Source organism: Polyodon spathula, chromosome 11, assembly GCF_017654505.1.
Source record: "Polyodon spathula isolate WHYD16114869_AA chromosome 11, ASM1765450v1, whole genome shotgun sequence".
NCBI classification, from domain to species: Eukaryota; Metazoa; Chordata; class Actinopteri; order Acipenseriformes; family Polyodontidae; genus Polyodon; species Polyodon spathula.
The window spans coordinates 13,327,763-13,347,475 of record NC_054544.1 but is presented as its reverse complement, the minus strand read 5'-3'; the positions used below and the strand labels follow the sequence as shown (position 1 = coordinate 13,347,475).

Genomic DNA, 19,713 nt, shown 5'->3' with positions numbered 1-19,713 from the left:
TGAAAGCACCATAACCCTGTCTTCAGTTGGCTGCTGTTAGAACCATTTCAAGCCCTGAACAATCCACATCTATGTCACCTGTGCCAAAACCGTTGCTGCACAGTCACCTGAAGCGTGAAATGGTCTCCTAGTGTGCCCCCTCCAATCAGAACAGGTATTCCCTGATACAGCTGTGAACTGTTAGGGTTTATCTTGGGTTTTACTTTGTGACTACTACAAACTTTTATTAAGAACATCTATTTGCTGCATTTGGCTCCAAAATGTTTTCTACTGCAGCCCTAATGGTGCAGTACACGTTTACCTTCTCTGTGCTTGTATTCCTGGCCTGGTACTGGGTGAACTCTCTCGGGTAACCTTTTAAGCTGTTCTCCTACTTTTAGTGTCTTATCCCAAAAAATGATAAGAGAAAACCCTCCTGCAACCCTGTCCCAATTATACTGGACAGATGGAGCCACAGCCACACCTGAAACAAAAAAAGAAAGCTGTAAAATTATCTGAAAACTGAAGCGCTTTCCTCCCAAGGTATTCCTAAACCTGTCCTGGAGGCACACATTAAGAGTTTTTAAAGTTGTTCTCGCTTGTGCGTTAGGCTGAGTGAGAAGTATAGCGGAACCCATTACCGTTGCCGTGATCAGTTACAATTGAAATAAATAATTCATGATGAAGGAAATTACTCTAATTAGCAGGCAGTTCAAGTCCTTTGATAAAACTGAAGTCTAATTCCGTGAAGGGCAGGAAGTGCTGTCATCAGTCAGCCCTGAAAAGATTAGCATCTATTATGAATGAGGTTAAGCACCCTAGTGAAGCCATGTGTGTCCTGGAGACAAACTTAATATGTTGGAAAATGAGACAAAGTTTGTCTCACGAACACACCGTGACTCCCACTGGGCCATTGTGTGCAGGTACAAGCAAACAGCCATGCTCCTGTCATTCTCCCCCTGTCCATCATTCTGACAGCTGTGAAAATAAATTTCCATGCAAAGTAGGGAATGAGCCAATAGTACTTTGTTTAGCAGCTCACTGTGTCATATTCTGTTGAGCCTCAAATAAAAGGCCCCTATATGCAATCTCTATCTTTTATGATGCAGAGTGTTGTTTTGTTTTGATAAATCGAGGAAGGCTAGCAGTTCATTAACATAATTTAGCAAAGTCTATTTGATAAGAGGATTTAAAAATAAATAAATAAACCTTTCTGAAAACCTCAGTAACAATTACTCAAAATAGTGAAAGCACTGTTTTGTATTTTTTTTAATCCGCGGCGATTGCAAAGGACCATTAAAAACGTGGTTAAACATTTCAGCAGATAGCGATGAATAATTCCTGTGTAAAAGTAGTTAATGCCACTGTGTCACCCGAACATTGGTGGGCGTGAGATGCTGCCATTCTGAAGTGCACTGGGAAAGATAACAATAAATTGCTAATAATGATACTTAATGAGCTTGATTTAAGTTGATTTGTTATGAAAAATTAAGTAGCAAAGGGTGAATGTAGGCAATATAATAAGAGATTAATTTTAATAGAAATGAAATGCTGTAGGGTTTTAAAACACAACTGGGACTAACATGGAATACTAAAGAACAATTAATAAGAAATGCAAAATGAATTCTGAACAGGCGCCTTTCCATAATTACATGAAAGAAACACAAGCTTTTCCCAAAGCTTTTTTTTTTTTTTTAAATAATTATGTATAGTTTGGATAGTAAATGTATGTATGCAATATATATTTTAAATAACTTGGGGAATTTGAGACATTTGAAAATATTGCATACATTAATAATAAATTATGAAAAAACTGGTTTACTAAAAAAATTTAAGTTAAAGTTGTGCTCTGTTGTAAAAAAAAAAAAATAATAATATATATATATATATATATATATATATATATATATATATATATATATATATATATATATGTGTGTGTGTGTGTGTGTGTGTGTGTGTGTGTGTGTGTGTGTGTGACATTTATTTATTTATTTTCTCTCGAATTTATATAAATGTTAAAGAAATGTTTTAACGTTTTGTGAAATTCTTTTCAGCCTGAAGTTAAAGCTTCAATTAGCCTGTTCATTTCTTATGCACACACCAGTGTGAATGAAGTCAGTGTGAAGTACCAGCAGAATGAAAAGCATTATAATTACACCACACCTAAAAGCTTCTTGGAGCTGATGAAACTCTATCAGAACCTGTTGAGTAAAAAGAGGAAGGAGTTAACACAGAAGATGGAAAGATTGGAAAATGGACTACAGAAACTACAGACCACTGCTTCTCAAGTAAGTGTTTAAGGTTCAAAATGTATACTTACTGCAGGAGGGTAACAATTATTACAAACATACAATTGACTTTGTTGTATTTTGAAACTGGTGTTTTTTTTAATACTTTTTAATGTACCAATATATTAGCAAAATGTCCAATCATTTTTGAAATTAATAATCTCCTCATATTCATTATATCAGCATTATTACTTCTTATAGGAATGTGAGCACACCACCCCAGAGAACCCAAATTAATTAAATACATTAAACGGAAGCCCAAGGCTTTCTGACACATGTTTTAAATTAAAATACCATTGAATCTCAATTAGGGTCTGTTATTATAACTACTCAGGTGGAGGATTTGAAGGCAAAGCTTGCGATTCAGGAAGTGGAGCTTCATCTGAGAAACAAAGACACAGAGGCACTCATTGCTAAGATAGGACAGCAGACAGAGCAACTGAATCAAGAAAAAGCCATTGCCGATGCAGAGGAGCAAAGGGTATATTCCACTATGCATTTATCAAGACTCATGAGTGACATCGAGGGCATGTTGTCAGAGTTCAGCCCTATCATCTCATTTATTTTGAATAAATACATGTTTAACTCAAGCTTTTAGACATTACTGTGCCCCGCTCCTTCTGACTGTTTCTTTTTCAAACCTCTATGGGATTTTTAGACTGTCCAACCGAAATGATGTTGTTTCTTTATTATATGTATTGGGGGATGTATGGTTTAATAAAGCCTTGTTCCTAACCCCGAGGTAACACTTGAACCCTACACCTGGATCTTTGCTTATGTGTCAACATGCAAGTCTCAATTTTAGTTTAAGGTTGTCTTTAGTATTTTGGTTGGTGAAAACACTGCCTGACCCTTTTGTTTCATATTAATGTGAATGAGTATTACAGGATACCATACGCTGCTGAGTTCCCTGTGTGGGCTGCAAAGTGCCAGCAGTATATCATGACAAAGTATGTTGCTTTGATGTCTGTTTTTCAGGTTGCAGCCATCCAGGCAGAGGTGACAAAGCAGCAGCAGGAATCTGAAGAGGACCTTGCGAAGGCCGAGCCAGCCCTAAATGCTGCAAACGCCGCTCTGAATACTTTGAATAGGGTATCATTAGCTAGTTCTGCTCAAAGAAATACCACTTTCATCAATGTTTTAACCTTTGTGTAAAATAATGTATTTGTTTGATGCATTTTTCTTTACAGTTAAACCTTACTGAGCTTAGAACTTTCCCCAACCCCCCTACTATTGTAACCAACGTGTCCGCTGCAGTTTTAGTGCTGCTGGCTCCTGCTGGCAAGATCCCGAAAGATCGAAGCTGGAAGGCAGCTAAAATGTACATAAGCAAGGTAACTCAACTAAAGGGTGAAGAACTATGCTTATATACAATAGCAGCAAAAATACTGGGATTCACTGAAGAGCAGTTTGGGTATCATGTTACATTAGATATGTTATGCTAAGCTTCATAAAGTGAAAGGGAAAATGCCTGAAATGATCAGTTGTTCAGATTTAACAGAAATGTGTATGTGAAAACAGTGTACAGATGGGTTTAGTGGAATTGAGTTGTAGCTGGGAATCCTAAGAAGACAAAGCTGTGGAGAGCTAGATGTGAAAGGTGACCATCTGGACAGGCATGCTCATTTATATATAGGAACCCTGATGCAAGTCTGTCACCAAAAGAACAATGCAGGAGCTGGGGGCACTTCAAGCAACAGTGGACTCCCATTAGCTGCCTAATCCAACATGAGATTATTTGTTTGTTCTCACATGCTGTGCATGCTTGAATATTTCTATTACGATCATAACCCTAGGAGATGTTGTTATAGGTTTATATTTCTTACTTTTGAGTTCCACTGCCTGACTCTGGTGGTATCTAAGAACAGAGCAATGGACACTATGGAATGGCTCACAGTGTTTAAACATGTTTAGTGTCATTCTAATGGTTTTTCTCTGTTGCTCAGGTAGATGATTTTTTGCAAGCTCTTACTCATTTTGACAAAGAGCATATCCCCGAAGGTACAGTCAGAGTGGTTAAGGAGGAGTATCTCCGGGACCCTGAGTTTAACCCTGAGTTTGTACGGACAAAGTCCTCTGCTGCTGCTGGGCTCTGCGCTTGGGTTATCAATATAATACGCTTCCACGAGGTGGGCACTTATTATAATAATGTAAGCTCACTGTTATAGAGCACAGTCAGGCATTTGTAGATGAAGGACCATGTAAAACATGAAACTGTCATACCCACTCATTATAACACATTAAAGAGAAATCTTCTAATTCACTAAGTTTTTTAAATACCTAATTATTGCAGTCGTAATAAAATATTAATATTATTAATTTTGGCATATTGTTTATTGAAAGATAGTTTAGATCTGCTGCCATTTGGATGTGAAGCAGGTTTTGAATACAGCCGTTCATATTTAGAAATATTGTGATTTAATCCTGTACACTGGGTCATTTTTCATTGTGTTTTTTACAGCCATTATCTCATTTATCACAGGTAGATGGAAAACTTGCTCAAAAGTGCACATGCTCATTAAAAAAATAAGAGGCACAATGCATCTTCCTGGAGAGTAATTAATGTCTGTCGGGTTGCATTACTGTTCATTTTTGTCATAATGTGTATTACTGTTTTTCATTTCTCCTGTTAATCTGCATGCCTGTCATACTGACACCACCAAAAGATGTATGTAAGTATTTCTGTAATTTAATGCACTGTTGCTTTGATGCTTTTCAGAAAGTTTGACTTACAAGCGCAAGTAACAGCAATAAGTGTAACCTTTGCATGCTGTGGCCCTATCCCAGTTGAGTGGTTTTATTTATTGCAGCATTTTGCAAAGGTACAAACGAAACCCTTGAGGGAAAAACATTGCTACTAACAAGTTACTACTAAAATTGATATGCATAACTCGGTGTTGGGCTACTGTATGTTTGTCCGAAAGGTTAATAGGTATATAAGGTTTTGGTCTACTCCCACCACAGGGCAGCAGATGTGTATAGGGGTGCTACGATCGGATATGTTAATAGGACAGTTTACCCCTCTTTTAAATATAAACTTGATTCAACATTCACTTCAGAAGTTGTAGCCACAAAACTTGTAATTAAAATTAATGTACAAACTTGCCTTATTAAAGTGTCTTTTTATAATCCAATGCCAGGTGTATTGTGAAGTGGCGCTCAAAAGGCGCGCACTGTCTCAGGCCAACACAGACCTGGTGGCCGCTGCTGAGAAACTGGAGGTCATTTGGAGAAAGCTTGCAGTGAGTATGGAGCATTTCCACGAAGCAGCACTTCAGTGTCCTACATTTGAACACACAGTATGAAATGTGTGTGTTTAAAAGGTTGTATTTAAAGGTGCTACACCTGATCTTTATAATAATGAAGGCAAAGTAGACCATTATTACAGAATATGCATTCTTTCACTATTTTTCATTAGAGTTTTTCACTTTCTGTGAATGTGTAAGTAGGCTTTCTGCATTTGGGTGTTATTGTTAAAGTGATTTCTACTTCGAGGCTGGTAATAGTTGCCATTTTAATTAATATCTGATTGTTTTTCATTTATAAAAGTGCATTTCAAATAATGTCCACCAGAAAATGGGAAAGAACAAAATGCTTTCATTTGATTATATAAAAAAATAGAAAAAATAATAAAGTAATAGAAGTCTTTAGCTTTAAATTAAAGGAAGGGATTAGTGTAATTGTTTCAGAAAATTTAATTGAACAGCCTTGAAAGCTTTAGATTTAATCAGTATTAACAATTCTAAAGTGAGATTCTTCCTTTTACAACACATAATAAAACCTGTTATTCTGAAGTTAAGATATTTTGTGCAGCTTTTGGAAAAATAAACTAATATGATAATACTGTATCTATTGTTAATACTTTTGTATTGCTAAACTTTGAAAAGCAATATCCTTTCATATTTAAAGCATTTAAAATAGTGTGTTGCTGTTTGTTTGGGGTTTTTTTGCCCTTGAATATTGGCATATTTGTTATTTTAACACGGTGTGACAAAAAGGTTCTGAAAGTGGCAGTATGGAATATATATGGAATGCATATTTTATTTCTGCTTTAATTTTATTTTGGTGTGGAACTGTTAGTTCCTTAAAAATAAGTTATCTTTTCTGGTTGGCATAGAAGCATCACTTCCAGCTTCTGGTATTGCGGTCTCGAGCAGATTACCAGAGAATATATCATTTTAACCAATGCAATGCACCAGATTCTATTGATATTTAATGGTTTAGCTGTAGACAGTAGGATTGAGCTCAATAAAAGACATGAATATGAAAGACTTTTATCTTTGCGTCGTTTACAAATATTAATTTTGTATTGATGATATAAGAAAACAAGTATTAGGGATACATTGAATAAATGAAATATTACACATTCTTGTAATAAGGTAAAGCATTTTAATTGAGCCCTTTTTCTAAACCGTCAGACTTCGCTCTGCAATATAACAAAGGTTCTGTATTCTCACACCAAATATTATTGTTGACATTTCATTTTTAACTTTCTTTTTTCTTTCCTTATACATGTTTTATAAATAACCATCTCTAAGATTCTGTCCATTGCAGGGTCCTAAAAGGCTAGCTATTTTAATTTGTAAAATAATGTAATTTGACCATTTTGAAGTCTAGTTTAATTTGGAGTATAACCTAAGTTTTTAAAATGAACCTGGTGATTAAGAACAAACGTACTGGGCATTTAAGAAGCAGGACTGTGAGGTAATTAACTGGTGTGCATAAAGATTCATGCTTTATACCAAGATTTTAATTCCGCACATAAATGTGCTTGATGTAGGCAGCATTTAATCACCTAGCTGACAGGAGTAACTACTTTCATTTAACCTTGACTGAAGATCATGAATTCTAACAGGTTTAATTGGATACATCATTTAACAGAATGAACAGAGCAAATTTTCTTCAATTCATAGGCTCTGATTGACATACAGCGGCAATAAGGCCTTGTACAATTAAAGCTGATCTGTATTCCTGGCCCTGGCAGCAATTGCCATAGTGATGTGACACTGTTTGATCATCACAGCATAGAGACTTCATTGAACTTCACCTTGTTTTGAAAAGACTGCTTCTTCAAATAATAATAAAAAAAAAGAGATTCAGGGGCTAAGCATAGTCTTTTGGAATTTTTCAATAAACTGCACCTGCAAAGTTAACATCAAAACCTTGTTCTAAAATAAAGACAGCTTAAAGAGCTATAATGTCATTTTAGACTTATAAAATGTATTTTAACTATGCAAACAATTATGATTATTTATCACTGGTATGATGGAAATTAATAACAATTCTTATACTTATAAATACATGTTTTTCTATTAAATAATATTATATAAATACAGTATACAGATTAATATACTGGAAAATAGTAAATCACCTTGATTTTATAGGGCTTTATTTATGTTTGGTGCTTGAATTACAGATCCAACAAATTGGATTTAATGGGCCTCGGCTTCCTGGAGTGTAATATCTTGCTTGTAACAATAGCTTGTTCTTCAACTTATGCAGTACTGCAATGTGGGTGCTCTTGAATTATTATTAAATAATAAAGTAGCTTTTTATTTGAGCGAAAACATATTATACAAATTCTTCAGATCCTTTACTCCCATTGCAATCCTCGAGAGACGCTTTACAAATGTCTGGACAGGATTACTCTTGCTGTGAATCTACTGCTCTGACATACAGAAACAGTACATATGTAGATTAATACTGGTAACTTGTGATCAGCCCAGCTGTCCTCTTGTTTGTATGCTGTTGATCGAAACTGATGAGCTTTCTGTTTTTTTATTATTTAAAGGAACTAGACACAAGTCTTGCTACCTTAACAGCTGCCTTTGAGAAGGCTATAGCCGAGAAAATCCGCTGTCAAGATGAAGTGAATAGAACTAACAAGACCATTGAGCTGGCCAACAGATTAGTGAAAGGACTGGAGGTGAGGCTTTTCAGGGCACCCTAATGAAGCAGTCTGCAGCAAGCACTCCTTTGTTAGACACTGCTGATCTGACAATAACTCCAGCAATTATCAGAGAAGCTGATGAGCTGAAGAAAAATAGATTACTGTTCATTTATACCTTGATAGTGGAAATGTTTCTTGACCTTTTCCTGATTTCATTGATTTAAAAGAATGTGAAAATGAAAACTGCTTTATGTTAATGTACAGTTATGCCCGGTAACGACAGTAGGCACTTGCACAGCAGATAGAAACTAAAATAATTATTCAGCTTTAACCCTGTAGCTATAGTTTAATAAACAGCAGAGTACACGTTTGTATTTGATTCCACCATTGAAGTCGGCAACTGTGCAGTGCGTAGAGCAAAGTGTAAATTGAACATGCTGTTTTACAATATTCATGGCTTTGGACTGAATTGTTTGTTTCCGAATTGGTTTCTATATTTATGTTGGTTTCTTTTGGTTTGTTTGTCCAGTCTGAGAATGTCCGCTGGGTGCACTCTGTTGCTCAGTATCATGAACAGGAGCAAACCCTGTGCGGGGATGTGCTGCTAACAGCAGCTTTTATATCCTACGCTGGTTCCTTCTCCAAGAGGTACCGTCGTGAGCTTGTTGAAAATCTCTGGATGCCCTATTTGAGGAGCCAAAAGGTACCTTTAGGTATTATTTCAGAATGAAATACAGTAGTAAAGCCAATATCTAACTGTGATTGTTAAAATATTCAGTTTACAAGTACTTCAATGCACTTTTGGGGTATGCGTTGCAGAAGAAAAGGTAAAATAAAGAATTCATACAGTAATCTTGAATTTAAATCCTAAAGGTGGCCCGGAGAAAAATAATTGAACACCACCACCGCAGGCTGTAGTGTCTCAGGGCAAAGGGTCTTGACTGCTTTGTGGATGGATGTGTTTAAATACTCCTCATTAACACATAAATTACACCCACTTGTGCATACAGACTCACAGCCCACGATGCAAACTGCTTGTGAAATGTTCTGATCATTATGTAAATTTTCTGTTTGCTGTGACTTAGACCGGTTCTAATCAGCTTCTCTCTTACTCAAGGTCCCTATTCCAATGACCGAAGGTCTTGATCCAGTATGCATGCTGACGGATGACGCTACTGTTGCGAAATGGAACAATGAAGGTTTGCCAAGTGACAAAATGTCCACACAGAATGCCACTATTGTGACTAACTGTGAGCGCTGGCCTCTCCTGATTGACCCACAGCTCCAGGGGATTAAGTGGATAAAGATCAGATATGGCTGTGATCTGAAAGTCATCAATTTGGGTCAAAAAGGGTAAGGCAGTGTTGACAACTGGAACTTGCAATGCCACCAGTATGAAAATTAAGTCCAATAAAGATCTCAAAGAACCATGGGGGTGACCTGACCTGTAACCTCGATTGTTTGTTGACAGAGGATAGAAACAAAAGCATTTGATAATGACCATTTATTTAGCAGCTGCTAAGACACTTGTCTACTTGACCAAGATATTTAGTTTTTATTTTTATTTATTATTATTATTATTATTATTATTATTATTATTATTATTATTATTATTATTATTCGGTAATTAGCTATTAAAAGTGCTTATTTAAACTTTTGGTTTTCTCCGCAAGTGCTTTGTTACCACACAGATCATTGCGTATGTTAATTAGTCTTCACAGAGAGGCATGCATGTAGCTTTTATGATTTACTTTTTAATAGCAACCGAAGAAACTGAAACCATGTTTTTTTCTCATAAAAAGAAAGAAGCACCAATTACATTTTTACAACATTCTTAAATGTTTAATCCATGTTTATTTTTTACCAGTAACATTACAATTCTTTCAGTGTTGTTTTGTGAGAACATTTTAATGACTAAGTAAGCATATTTGTTGTGATGTTCAGGATGTAAGCAAAAAAATATCAGAAAAAATATTGAATCTGTTTGAACCCAATGTGTTTGGAATTTAACACAGACTACCAACAAATATATTTCTGTTCAGTTTCTCATACCTGAAAAACGTGGATAGCCTACAATTGGAAATCTTGCTCTGAATTTGCTTTACTTTTGTAAAATTGCAAAGGGTCACTTAAATATAGAGACTGTTTTCTACATTGATGTTTTTTAAATCTCTTTAGGTATGTAGATGTCATTGAGAACGCTGTTGTTTTGGGGGATCCTGTTTTACTAGAAAATTTAGAAGAAACGATTGACCCAGTAATTGACCCTCTTTTAGGCAGGCACACCATTAAGAAAGGAAGGTAATGGCTTTGTAGATACATTATCATATGTTGTGTTTATTCATATGTATGCCTATTGCACATGTATTTTTAAACAAAGTACTGTTGTAATGTTTCAGATACATCAAGGTTGGAGATAAAGAATGCAGGTTCCATCCAGATTTTCGGTTGATTTTGCACACTAAGCTTGCTAACCCACACTACAAACCTGAAATTCAGGCTCAGACTACATTAATAAACTTCACTGTAACCAGGGATGGCTTGGAGGACCAGCTGCTGGCTGAGGTGGTCAATTTGGAGAGGCCAGATCTGGAACATTTAAAGGTGAAACGGCTTGAGTGAGTCAAGCCCTCTACAATATATCATGCAGTCAGGACTTTTATTTGGAACAAGTCTGTTAGGGGATTTTGAGACTCTTTGAAATGCTTTTAAGGACTCTAGTGATGCAAATCTGTATATAATTTAAAAGTCATGGAAGGGGTGCTGTGTTTAGGATTGACAGCACTGCTATCTTTACGATACCCAATGCGTATGCCTTAGCCCTGACCTATAGGTACTATACTCTGTCTTTTTTAATATTATATTGGCCTTATGTAGAAAAATAGAAAATAAACAAGCTTGCCTCAGCTTTACTTGTGCTGTCATCTGAATTCAGTGCCACAGGCAGAGGAAGGGCAAGAGATATGTCACTGACTTGAAACTGTTTAAATGAACGTAGGCATTTGGAATACATGCATTATAAAGGATACAAAGTTGAAAAGATTTTGTTTCTAATTTTCTCTCTCTCTTTTTTTTTCAGTCAGAGCTCACCAAGCAGCAGAATTATTTTAAAATTGAGCTGAAGCTTCTCGAGGATGAGTTGTTGACCCGACTTTCAGCGGCTGAGAGCAACTTCTTAGGAGACAACCTTCTGGTAGAGAAACTAGAAACAACGAAGCACACTGCTGCTGAAATCGAAATGAAGGTAAAATTGCTTTGAGAACAGTCATCAGCAGTTCCCACCTTAACAGGCACCCTAATTCACTGTAATCATTGGCTGTCTTTACATAAAACCGCTTCCATCACTGCCATCCAAACTTCTGTTGAAATTAACAACACTACAGTGTCAGCTCCAATCGGCAATTTGAGACTGATTTTGCTTCATTTGTTGGTTTTAGTTCATTCCAGGGCTGATTCTTTATTTCCCGGTGCGATCACTTTCTCATTGTTAGAATCTGGGGCAAGCATGGCCGCTAATATGAAAAATAATGATATCGAGCTATTAAAAGGAGCAGAGTGCTCCTTATTGAGATTGTGTACAGTATCAAACTCGGAAAATCATGCTGAATGTAATTGTTGTGCAAGGGTGATGCATTGGTTTTAGAATCAAAATCATTCCTGGTTTACATGTGTTTTTACAGGTGTAGAAAAGTAAAGAAACCAGTGATTTTTAATGTGGGTAGACAGCTGAGCTTCATGGGTGTGTTTGAGTTGTTTTAGCAGTCATCCCTGTGCTGAATGACGGAATATGAAACACATCTGGTGTGTTATCCAGGGTTATTGATGGTAACATGATGGAACGGATCCAGTGTGCAATGGTCTTGAGTACTGCCAAATCTTTCTGTATGTTGCATTAAGCTACTGCATGAAACTGGCTTAAATACTGCTCCTCCTTAATTAAAAATCATCATCAAATCCATGTTTGGAATGCTGCCGAAATATTTTCATGCATTGATTTTATGAATTACAAGAAATGAACTTGGCAGGGGAAATAAATACCATTAAATATACTTGTACTGTGCCAGACCGCATTGTATTTATGAATTGAGCACCCCTGCAAACAATAAAGACCAGAGTTGCTTCATAGTATCTGTTAATCATTGTAAAGCTTAGATTCTTTTTTGAAGATGAATGTATTAGAATTACAGTATATGAGGATTTTTTAATCTTTTTTTTTTTTTATAATGCCTGTCTGTTTAGAATTACATTTGAGACAGAACATCAACAACATACTTATATTTTGCAGACATGGATTTAATATAATCATAGATTAAGTAATCATAGATTAAGAAAAACAAAAAAAGAAATAATGAGGTTATTGTTTAACACAGTTAACACAACTTTAATGCTTGGTATTGGCTTGTCTAATTGTCAGATTTTTTGTGCCATTAGCTTAGCTTGTGCTTGTCATCAATTAAGAACATACTGGTCTTTTGAATGTTGTTGCTTTACGTGGTAAATATTCTCGGTTTCTAATATACATTTCTTAATACTCATTGGTCATATGAGTCATAAAGTGTCTTGTTTACTTACAATTTCACGCTTTTGTAAATGTGTCTTGTACTTTAAGTTTATGTCATTATCAGTGTATTTTGCCTTTGTACATGCTTTTTGTTGATAGGATTCGTTCAAATTGCACATGTATAGTTACTAATCTGGGGCATAATCAGAGTGCTGTGAGAGATTATTTCTAGTAAACAACTGTCAACACTTCTTGGTGTATTATGATGAGGAAATACACTTTCTAACCACAATAATAATCCTTATCCAATAGTACTTTAACAGTATTCCCTGTGTCTAACAAATTACAATGTATTATGTGTTGTAGGTTCTGGAAGCAAAAGTTAATGAAGTAAAAATTAATGAAGCACGTGAGCACTACCGTCCTGTGGCAGCACGGGCCTCTCTGCTCTATTTCATAATGAATGATCTCAATAAAATCAATCCAATGTACCAGTTCTCACTTAAGGTAAGATTCAATTTCCAGATTACTGCCTGTGGTCTTCAAATGCACGTTTATTCTCAGGGAATGTCTATATTGCTAGTCATTTTCTTATTCCTCTTTAGGCATTTAATGTTGTGTTTCACAAGGCTGTGCACCAGGCAGAACCCTCTGATGATGTCCGGAGGAGGGTCGATAACCTCATCCACTGCATTACCTTCTCTTCCTTCAATTACATCAGTCGAGGGCTGTTTGAAAAAGACAAACTTACCTTCACAGCCCAGCTGGCTTTCCAGGTACAACTCCTCTTCTGTGTGAGAATTGTAGTTTTATATACACAGTACACGCACCATGCTGCTCTCTGAAGCATGATGATTTTCTAAGCAGTGCACGATGTAGCACTGCAAAGTCTTTCAGCCTAAAACAAGCAAGAAACTATTCTAAACAGTAATTAAACTAATACTATTAGAAACTGCTTTTATTTTTAAGTATATAAATCGGTGGTTAATTTTTTGATCCATATATAATTTCTTCAAAATTAGGTCCTGAATTTAACCCTTTTTGAATATTGTGACCTTATTGTAACAGCTCATGTTAAGGGCCCAATTCAAGTAACTTGTAACAGGCAAAAAAGCATTTGATGAAAATAGAGATTCATGTTATTTAGTGGGCTTTAGTCATTGTTTGGTGTGTTCACTTGCTTTTTTTAAATCTTTTTTTTTTTTTTTTTTTAATGCAGCTATTACTAATGAACAAAGAAATTGATGCCCGTGAATTGGATTTCCTACTCAGATTTAATATTGACCACAGCTACAACAGTACTGTAGACTTTCTGTCAAATTCAGCATGGAGTGCCATTAAGGTATGCCTTCCATATTTTGTAATGTAGCCTGGTGTTCTTTAAGCCCAAACCATTATAATAATGATGAACCTCATTAAAATAAATGGTCCTGTTTTGTAACCATTCCTCCCTTAGACTATGAGTTTCCTTGATGATTTTCGCGGGCTGGACAGGGATATTGAGGGGTCTCCCAAACGATGGAAAAAAGTTGTGGAATCTGAGTGTCCGGAAAAGGAAAAGTTTCCTCAAGAGTGGAAAAGTAAAAGTTCTCTGCAGAAGTTAATTCTGATGCGTGCTCTGCGTCCTGACAGGATGACGTATGCACTCAGGTAGAAGGAACACATGTGATCCACACTTTAAATATTCCACATCAATAAGGAGGCTTTGGGTTCCTTTCCTTGCAGTGGCATAATGCTAATATTTGATTTTTCTTAAGATTTATTAATATGTAATGTTATTTTTTATTTTTCTATCAGAAATTTTGTTGAAGAGAAGCTTGGAACAAAATACACTGAAGTGCGTAAAACAGAGTTTGTTAAATCGTTCAAGGAGTCCGGCCCGGCATCCCCAGTTTTTTTCATTCTGTCTCCAGGAGTGGACCCTTTGAAAGATGTTGAATCACTTGGTAAGGTCCCAATAGCAAATGATAGCTGATGAAAGAAGCCATCATTCTATTAATAGCCATTTAAAATGTCAATTATTATTCTGTATTGTTCACAACAGAGACGTCAATCAATTTTAAGGGTTTAGTGTCTAATTCAAATAGCTTCAAAATATACATGTGATCTGGACACGACGGCTAACCGCTATGTGACTTGTTAATGAGGGCAGTAATAGAATAGGGGCACACCTTTTCTCATGGAATGCCTCTTTTGTGACTTGGACATACTCTGTCATTATTGAGATTGATGGTCTGTAACCCTGTCAGTTATCCTTCAGGACCATTTGGAAAACTTCTGGGGATAATAGACATGTTACTGACGAGGAGAAGCTAGAAAAATCCACGTCTGCAGAACAATGCATCTTGTGTAGCTCTTCAAATCTACAGTATTAAAGATCATTATATAAAATTCCAGTCCATCTGTGCCCATACAACGTGAAGCTACTCTTGTGTTGCATGTTTAGCAGAGCTAATAGGGATGAAAAAAAAAAAAAAGAAATGCATGGTTTTTAAAATGCCTGCTGAAATCTTTTTATTGGTAAACGATGTCTGTTAAAATGCAGGTAAAAAGCTTGGCTTCACCATAGACCTCGGGAAGCTGCACAATGTATCTCTGGGACAAGGTCAGGAGGCTGTGGCTGAAATAACCATGGAAAAGGCATCAAAAGAGGGCCACTGGGTTATACTTCAAGTAAGAGCACACTGCCTACTCTGGTTTACACTGAAGAATTTGCATACATTTGCATGTGTACACTGGAATAAAGTATTATTTTCTGCTTTTACATTTCGTGAAATGCTGTACTCACACTGCCATGTCCAATAATGATAATCCTGAGGTAAATTAGATACCGTGGAACAAAGAAAGAAATGAAAAGCCACTGTTGATTCGCACACCTGGTTCAGCAAAAGCAAGCCACACTCCGTTCTGTTTGAGTGGCATCTGAACTTGATTAAATGCAATAATTGTGCTTGAAGATGCTTCTATTGATTACTCCATAATGCTTGTACTCTGAAATGTGTGTCGTGTTGATGTTGCAGTTGACAAACTACATCAGCACAGCGTTTATGTTTTTGCATTTAGTTTATATTACGCTAATTTGGCAAGTATTAACACATAATTGATTTAAATGCAATAGTGTGATCGCTGAAAAGCAGTAATGAAACTGATAACCAGTGCGTGTTCGCAGACAGACTGTGTGATAACAGTAAATATTCAAAGAGGAATTAATATTGTATTACCATCACCTACTGTATGTGTATTTTTTTGTTTGTTTGTACAAACAAAATTATTGTTAAAAAAGCAAGACAGTTGGATGTTTTTATATTTTGTATGTCAGTCACGTTTGTGTATTATTTTTCTTAAAGTAGCATATTTATAAACAGCCCACCTTTATTTCTAGAATATTCATTTAGTGGCAAAGTGGCTGGGCAGTCTTGAGATGCTGCTTGAGAAGTACAGTGAGGGGAGTCACCCCGACTATCGCGTCTTTATCAGTGCCGAACCCGCTCCCACCCCTCAGGAGCACATCATTCCACAGGGGATCTTAGAGAACGCCATCAAAATCACCAACGAACCACCAACTGGCATGCTGGCCAATCTGCATGCTGCTCTGGATAATTTCGACCAGGTAAGTGCTTTGAGTTCAGGATGCAAGTCGCTTTTATAAGATAGAATCAGATTAACTAAGATTGAATCAGTGGTGAAAGTAATGTTATCAAGGTGTTTGTCTGCATTTGTTTTTGAATATTGCAGAATCAGATAGCTATAAAAAAATACTTAATGAGGCTCTTAGGATGCTGGAAGCACCAAAAAAAAGACTAAAGACATATTTTTATAGCCTAGCCTGTTTATCTTAAAAACGACTTGTCTACACCTTTTAATTGTTCTGTTCTTAATGTTTTAATGTATTCACTTTGTATTCATGTTTCCTGCTGAATTCTGTTTTAAATTGACAATGTACTGTTTTTTTACCCGTTAAGCACTCTGACAATTCTGTTGTAAAGGGTTCTATAATAAATAAAGATTGATTGATTGGTAGACCTAAGGCCAGTGGGTAACCTTTTTTTCATGGAAAGAGTTTTCGGTACCTGTCTGTGTTTTTGTCTTCTATTAAAATGATACACAACATAGATAAAGTGTAAGCAGGTGCTAGATGTGTGTATGTGTTTGTTCATTGCAGGATATTCTGGATCAGTGCTCCAGAGAGCAGGAGTTCAAGACTATTCTATTCTCTCTCTGCTATTTCCACGCCAGTGTTGCAGAACGGCGGAAATTTGGACCCCAAGGCTGGAATCGCAAGTACCCCTTCAATACGGGGGATCTCACAATCTCAGTGAACGTTCTCTACAATTACCTGGAAGCAAATTCACAGGTGAGCAGGCAAAGTATTAAATGTAGTACTACTAAATAATCTATCACGCTCAAGTAAGTATAATAACAAGTAATAATGCCAATAAGTTAACACTGATTCGATGAAGAATTCCCTAGATAAATATCAGGCCAATAATGAAAAAGACAGTGTCTAATCTGGTAATTATAGAATTGTATTTTTTTTATTATTATTATTACAATTGAAACCAATGGAAACTGGGCCTTTTTTTTATACTGTGCCAAAGATACCCTGGGAGGACCTTCGCTACTTGTTTGGAGAGATCATGTATGGAGGTCACATCACCGATGACTGGGACAGGAGGCTGTGTCGCACTTATCTTGAGGAATACATGCAGCCGAACCAGGTATTTGAATTTAAACTACAAATCCTTTCCTTAATGGTTACCAGTGGAGCCTGAAAAAAAAAAAAAAAAAAAAAGAATGCTCTGTTGATTTGATGACCTTCATGTCAATGCTGTTTAAAAGACACACATTGTTTGGTGCTAGGAAACATGAAAGACAGGTAAGGTGTATCTATCTAGAGGTGGCTTTAGTGCTTTTGTAGTCATTTTAGGTGTTGCCTGGCTTAGAACTCCCCCTACTGGAAGCTTTCGGAAAAGGAACAAAGCCCATTTTCAATGCTATTAGTTTATGAATGTATGTAAGTGTTGTTTGTTTTATCTATTATTTTTAAAGATAAGAATTAAGTAGGAAAGTCTTTCAGCTCCTACTGATAATCGGCAAGTCATCAAACCTATGTTTATTTTTCGTTTTCGTTAATGCTTATGTGTTCCAGTTTGACAGAAAACTAGCCTTAGCGCCTGGTTTTGTGGTCCCTTCAAACCTGGATTACCAAGGCTACCACAGATACATTGAGGAGATGCTGCCTCATGAAAGCCCAGTGCATTATGGACTGCACCCCAATGCTGAGATAGAATTCCTAACCGTCACTTCAGACAATCTTTTCCATACATTACTTGAACTGCAACCTAGAGATTCTGTCATTGGCGGGGGAGCTACTCAAACTGTAGAAGAAAAAGTAAGTAGATATAACGTTATGTGTTTCGAATACTTATATATATATATATATATATATATATATATATATATATATATATATATATATATATATATAAATACACACACACACACACACTCTGAGTGGTTAAAAGTGATTACAATTAAAATAATTCCTATGTTGGCTATTCTTAAAAAAAAAAAAAAAAAAGCTTTGTACTTGTTTTTATTTTCCTTTCAGATCACCTTGACTTGAATCATACACGGTTAGAATAATTCAGATTCTATTCTAGAGTAATCTCTATTCCTCTCTCTCTTTATTTTTCATGTGTCCATATGTACTCCATTTTAAAATCACATCTTGAGTTCTGAATAATATTTGATATTTTGCATTTTATTGTTTAAAAATGCATATTCAAAATGTGTGTTCAAATCACTTAACAACCAAAGCTTAATAGTTCTGTAGAATTATGCAGTAAGGATATTTAAGCATATGCTCCAACACAAATAAGTGTTCTGTAACCTGCACTGAAATATAATGTTTGGTATTTCTTATTAAGGTAAAAACGATCCTTGACGATATTTTGGAGAAACTGCCTGAGGAGTACAATATGTCTGACATTACTTCCAAAAGTGCAGAACGCTCCCCTTATATTTTAGTGTGCTTTCAAGAATGTGAAAGAATGAACACCCTGACGAATGAAATAAGACGCTCACTTAAGGAACTAGATTTGGGACTCAAGGTAGGTTGAGTTTTTTTTTTTTCCTCTACCCATCCAGTTAACATCTGTCAACACTCATAATAAACTTGAGTGATGTATTTATTTGCATCAGATTCACACATAACTAAACTGTAGATATATTAAACCCTGTGAAAATGCTGCTGCATTGTTATTTGTGATAATTGGTGCTTTTGTCTAGCCTGCAATGTGAAATGGGTTTGACTAGGCAACTAGCCAATTATAAGCAACAGTGAATGCATTTCAAATAGATTACGTGTCAATTCCAATCTGTCTCATTTTGAAATTATTCATAACATTCACTTAAATTAACCTACAAATAAAACAGAAAGTGCTTTACCTTTAGAATCTGCTGAAATAACAGAATTGTCAAGTACAGCTACTTGATGTGTTTTCCCTGCAAGGAATTCACTATTTATCATGTCATCTTATCAGGCTCTTTTGAGCCACAAAGTGTGCACTTACGCTTTCTTTTGTTAGGGTGAGTTGGCAATTTCCTCAGAGATGGAGCAACTGCAGACAGCTCTTTTCTTTGATAATGTTCCTGACACCTGGACCAAGCTAGCATATCCATCAACATACAGTCTAGCACAATGGTAAGTAACATACCATAAGCGAAACGGCAGCTGTATTACTAGGTGTGCATCAAACAAGGAAAAATCAATTGCAGAACGCTTTTGAATTCTTGGTAAGGTTTGCAGGGTTCAAAACAGAACAAGTCGTTCTTGTGCAAATAAAATTATATGATGGATTTTAAGATTCATCCCCTCCTACCCTCACAAAAAATTGATTTTTTTTTTTTAAATGTATTTTAAATATTAATTTGATAGACCTGGTGTAGTAATTTGCATAAAAATTTGGTTAAATTTTATACAGTGTAATTTGCTCTCCTCAGAAAACAATTTCTGCACTGCAGGAAAAAAATGGTTTAATCTTTGGCTT

General features: G+C 35.9%; 1 protein-coding gene across 1 annotated transcript in view; it reads left to right on the top strand.

The window, feature by feature from the left end:
- dnah9l (dynein, axonemal, heavy polypeptide 9 like) overlaps nt 1-19,713 on the top strand; it is a 65,162-nt gene that overhangs the window by 41,880 nt on the left and 3,569 nt on the right. Inside the window, exons 56-79 of the mRNA XM_041263754.1 lie at nt 2,037-2,270; nt 2,605-2,751; nt 3,249-3,362; nt 3,461-3,604; nt 4,217-4,399; nt 5,411-5,512; nt 8,062-8,196; nt 8,690-8,863; nt 9,278-9,513; nt 10,339-10,461; nt 10,560-10,764; nt 11,240-11,404; nt 13,028-13,168; nt 13,267-13,437; nt 13,881-14,003; nt 14,118-14,311; nt 14,459-14,607; nt 15,207-15,334; nt 16,044-16,271; nt 16,824-17,015; nt 17,260-17,379; nt 17,811-18,053; nt 18,592-18,774; nt 19,252-19,367. Coding sequence (XP_041119688.1) covers nt 2,037-2,270; nt 2,605-2,751; nt 3,249-3,362; nt 3,461-3,604; nt 4,217-4,399; nt 5,411-5,512; nt 8,062-8,196; nt 8,690-8,863; nt 9,278-9,513; nt 10,339-10,461; nt 10,560-10,764; nt 11,240-11,404; nt 13,028-13,168; nt 13,267-13,437; nt 13,881-14,003; nt 14,118-14,311; nt 14,459-14,607; nt 15,207-15,334; nt 16,044-16,271; nt 16,824-17,015; nt 17,260-17,379; nt 17,811-18,053; nt 18,592-18,774; nt 19,252-19,367 — 3,950 coding nt within the window. The remainder of the gene's footprint in view (nt 1-2,036; nt 2,271-2,604; nt 2,752-3,248; nt 3,363-3,460; nt 3,605-4,216; nt 4,400-5,410; nt 5,513-8,061; nt 8,197-8,689; nt 8,864-9,277; nt 9,514-10,338; nt 10,462-10,559; nt 10,765-11,239; nt 11,405-13,027; nt 13,169-13,266; nt 13,438-13,880; nt 14,004-14,117; nt 14,312-14,458; nt 14,608-15,206; nt 15,335-16,043; nt 16,272-16,823; nt 17,016-17,259; nt 17,380-17,810; nt 18,054-18,591; nt 18,775-19,251; nt 19,368-19,713) is intronic.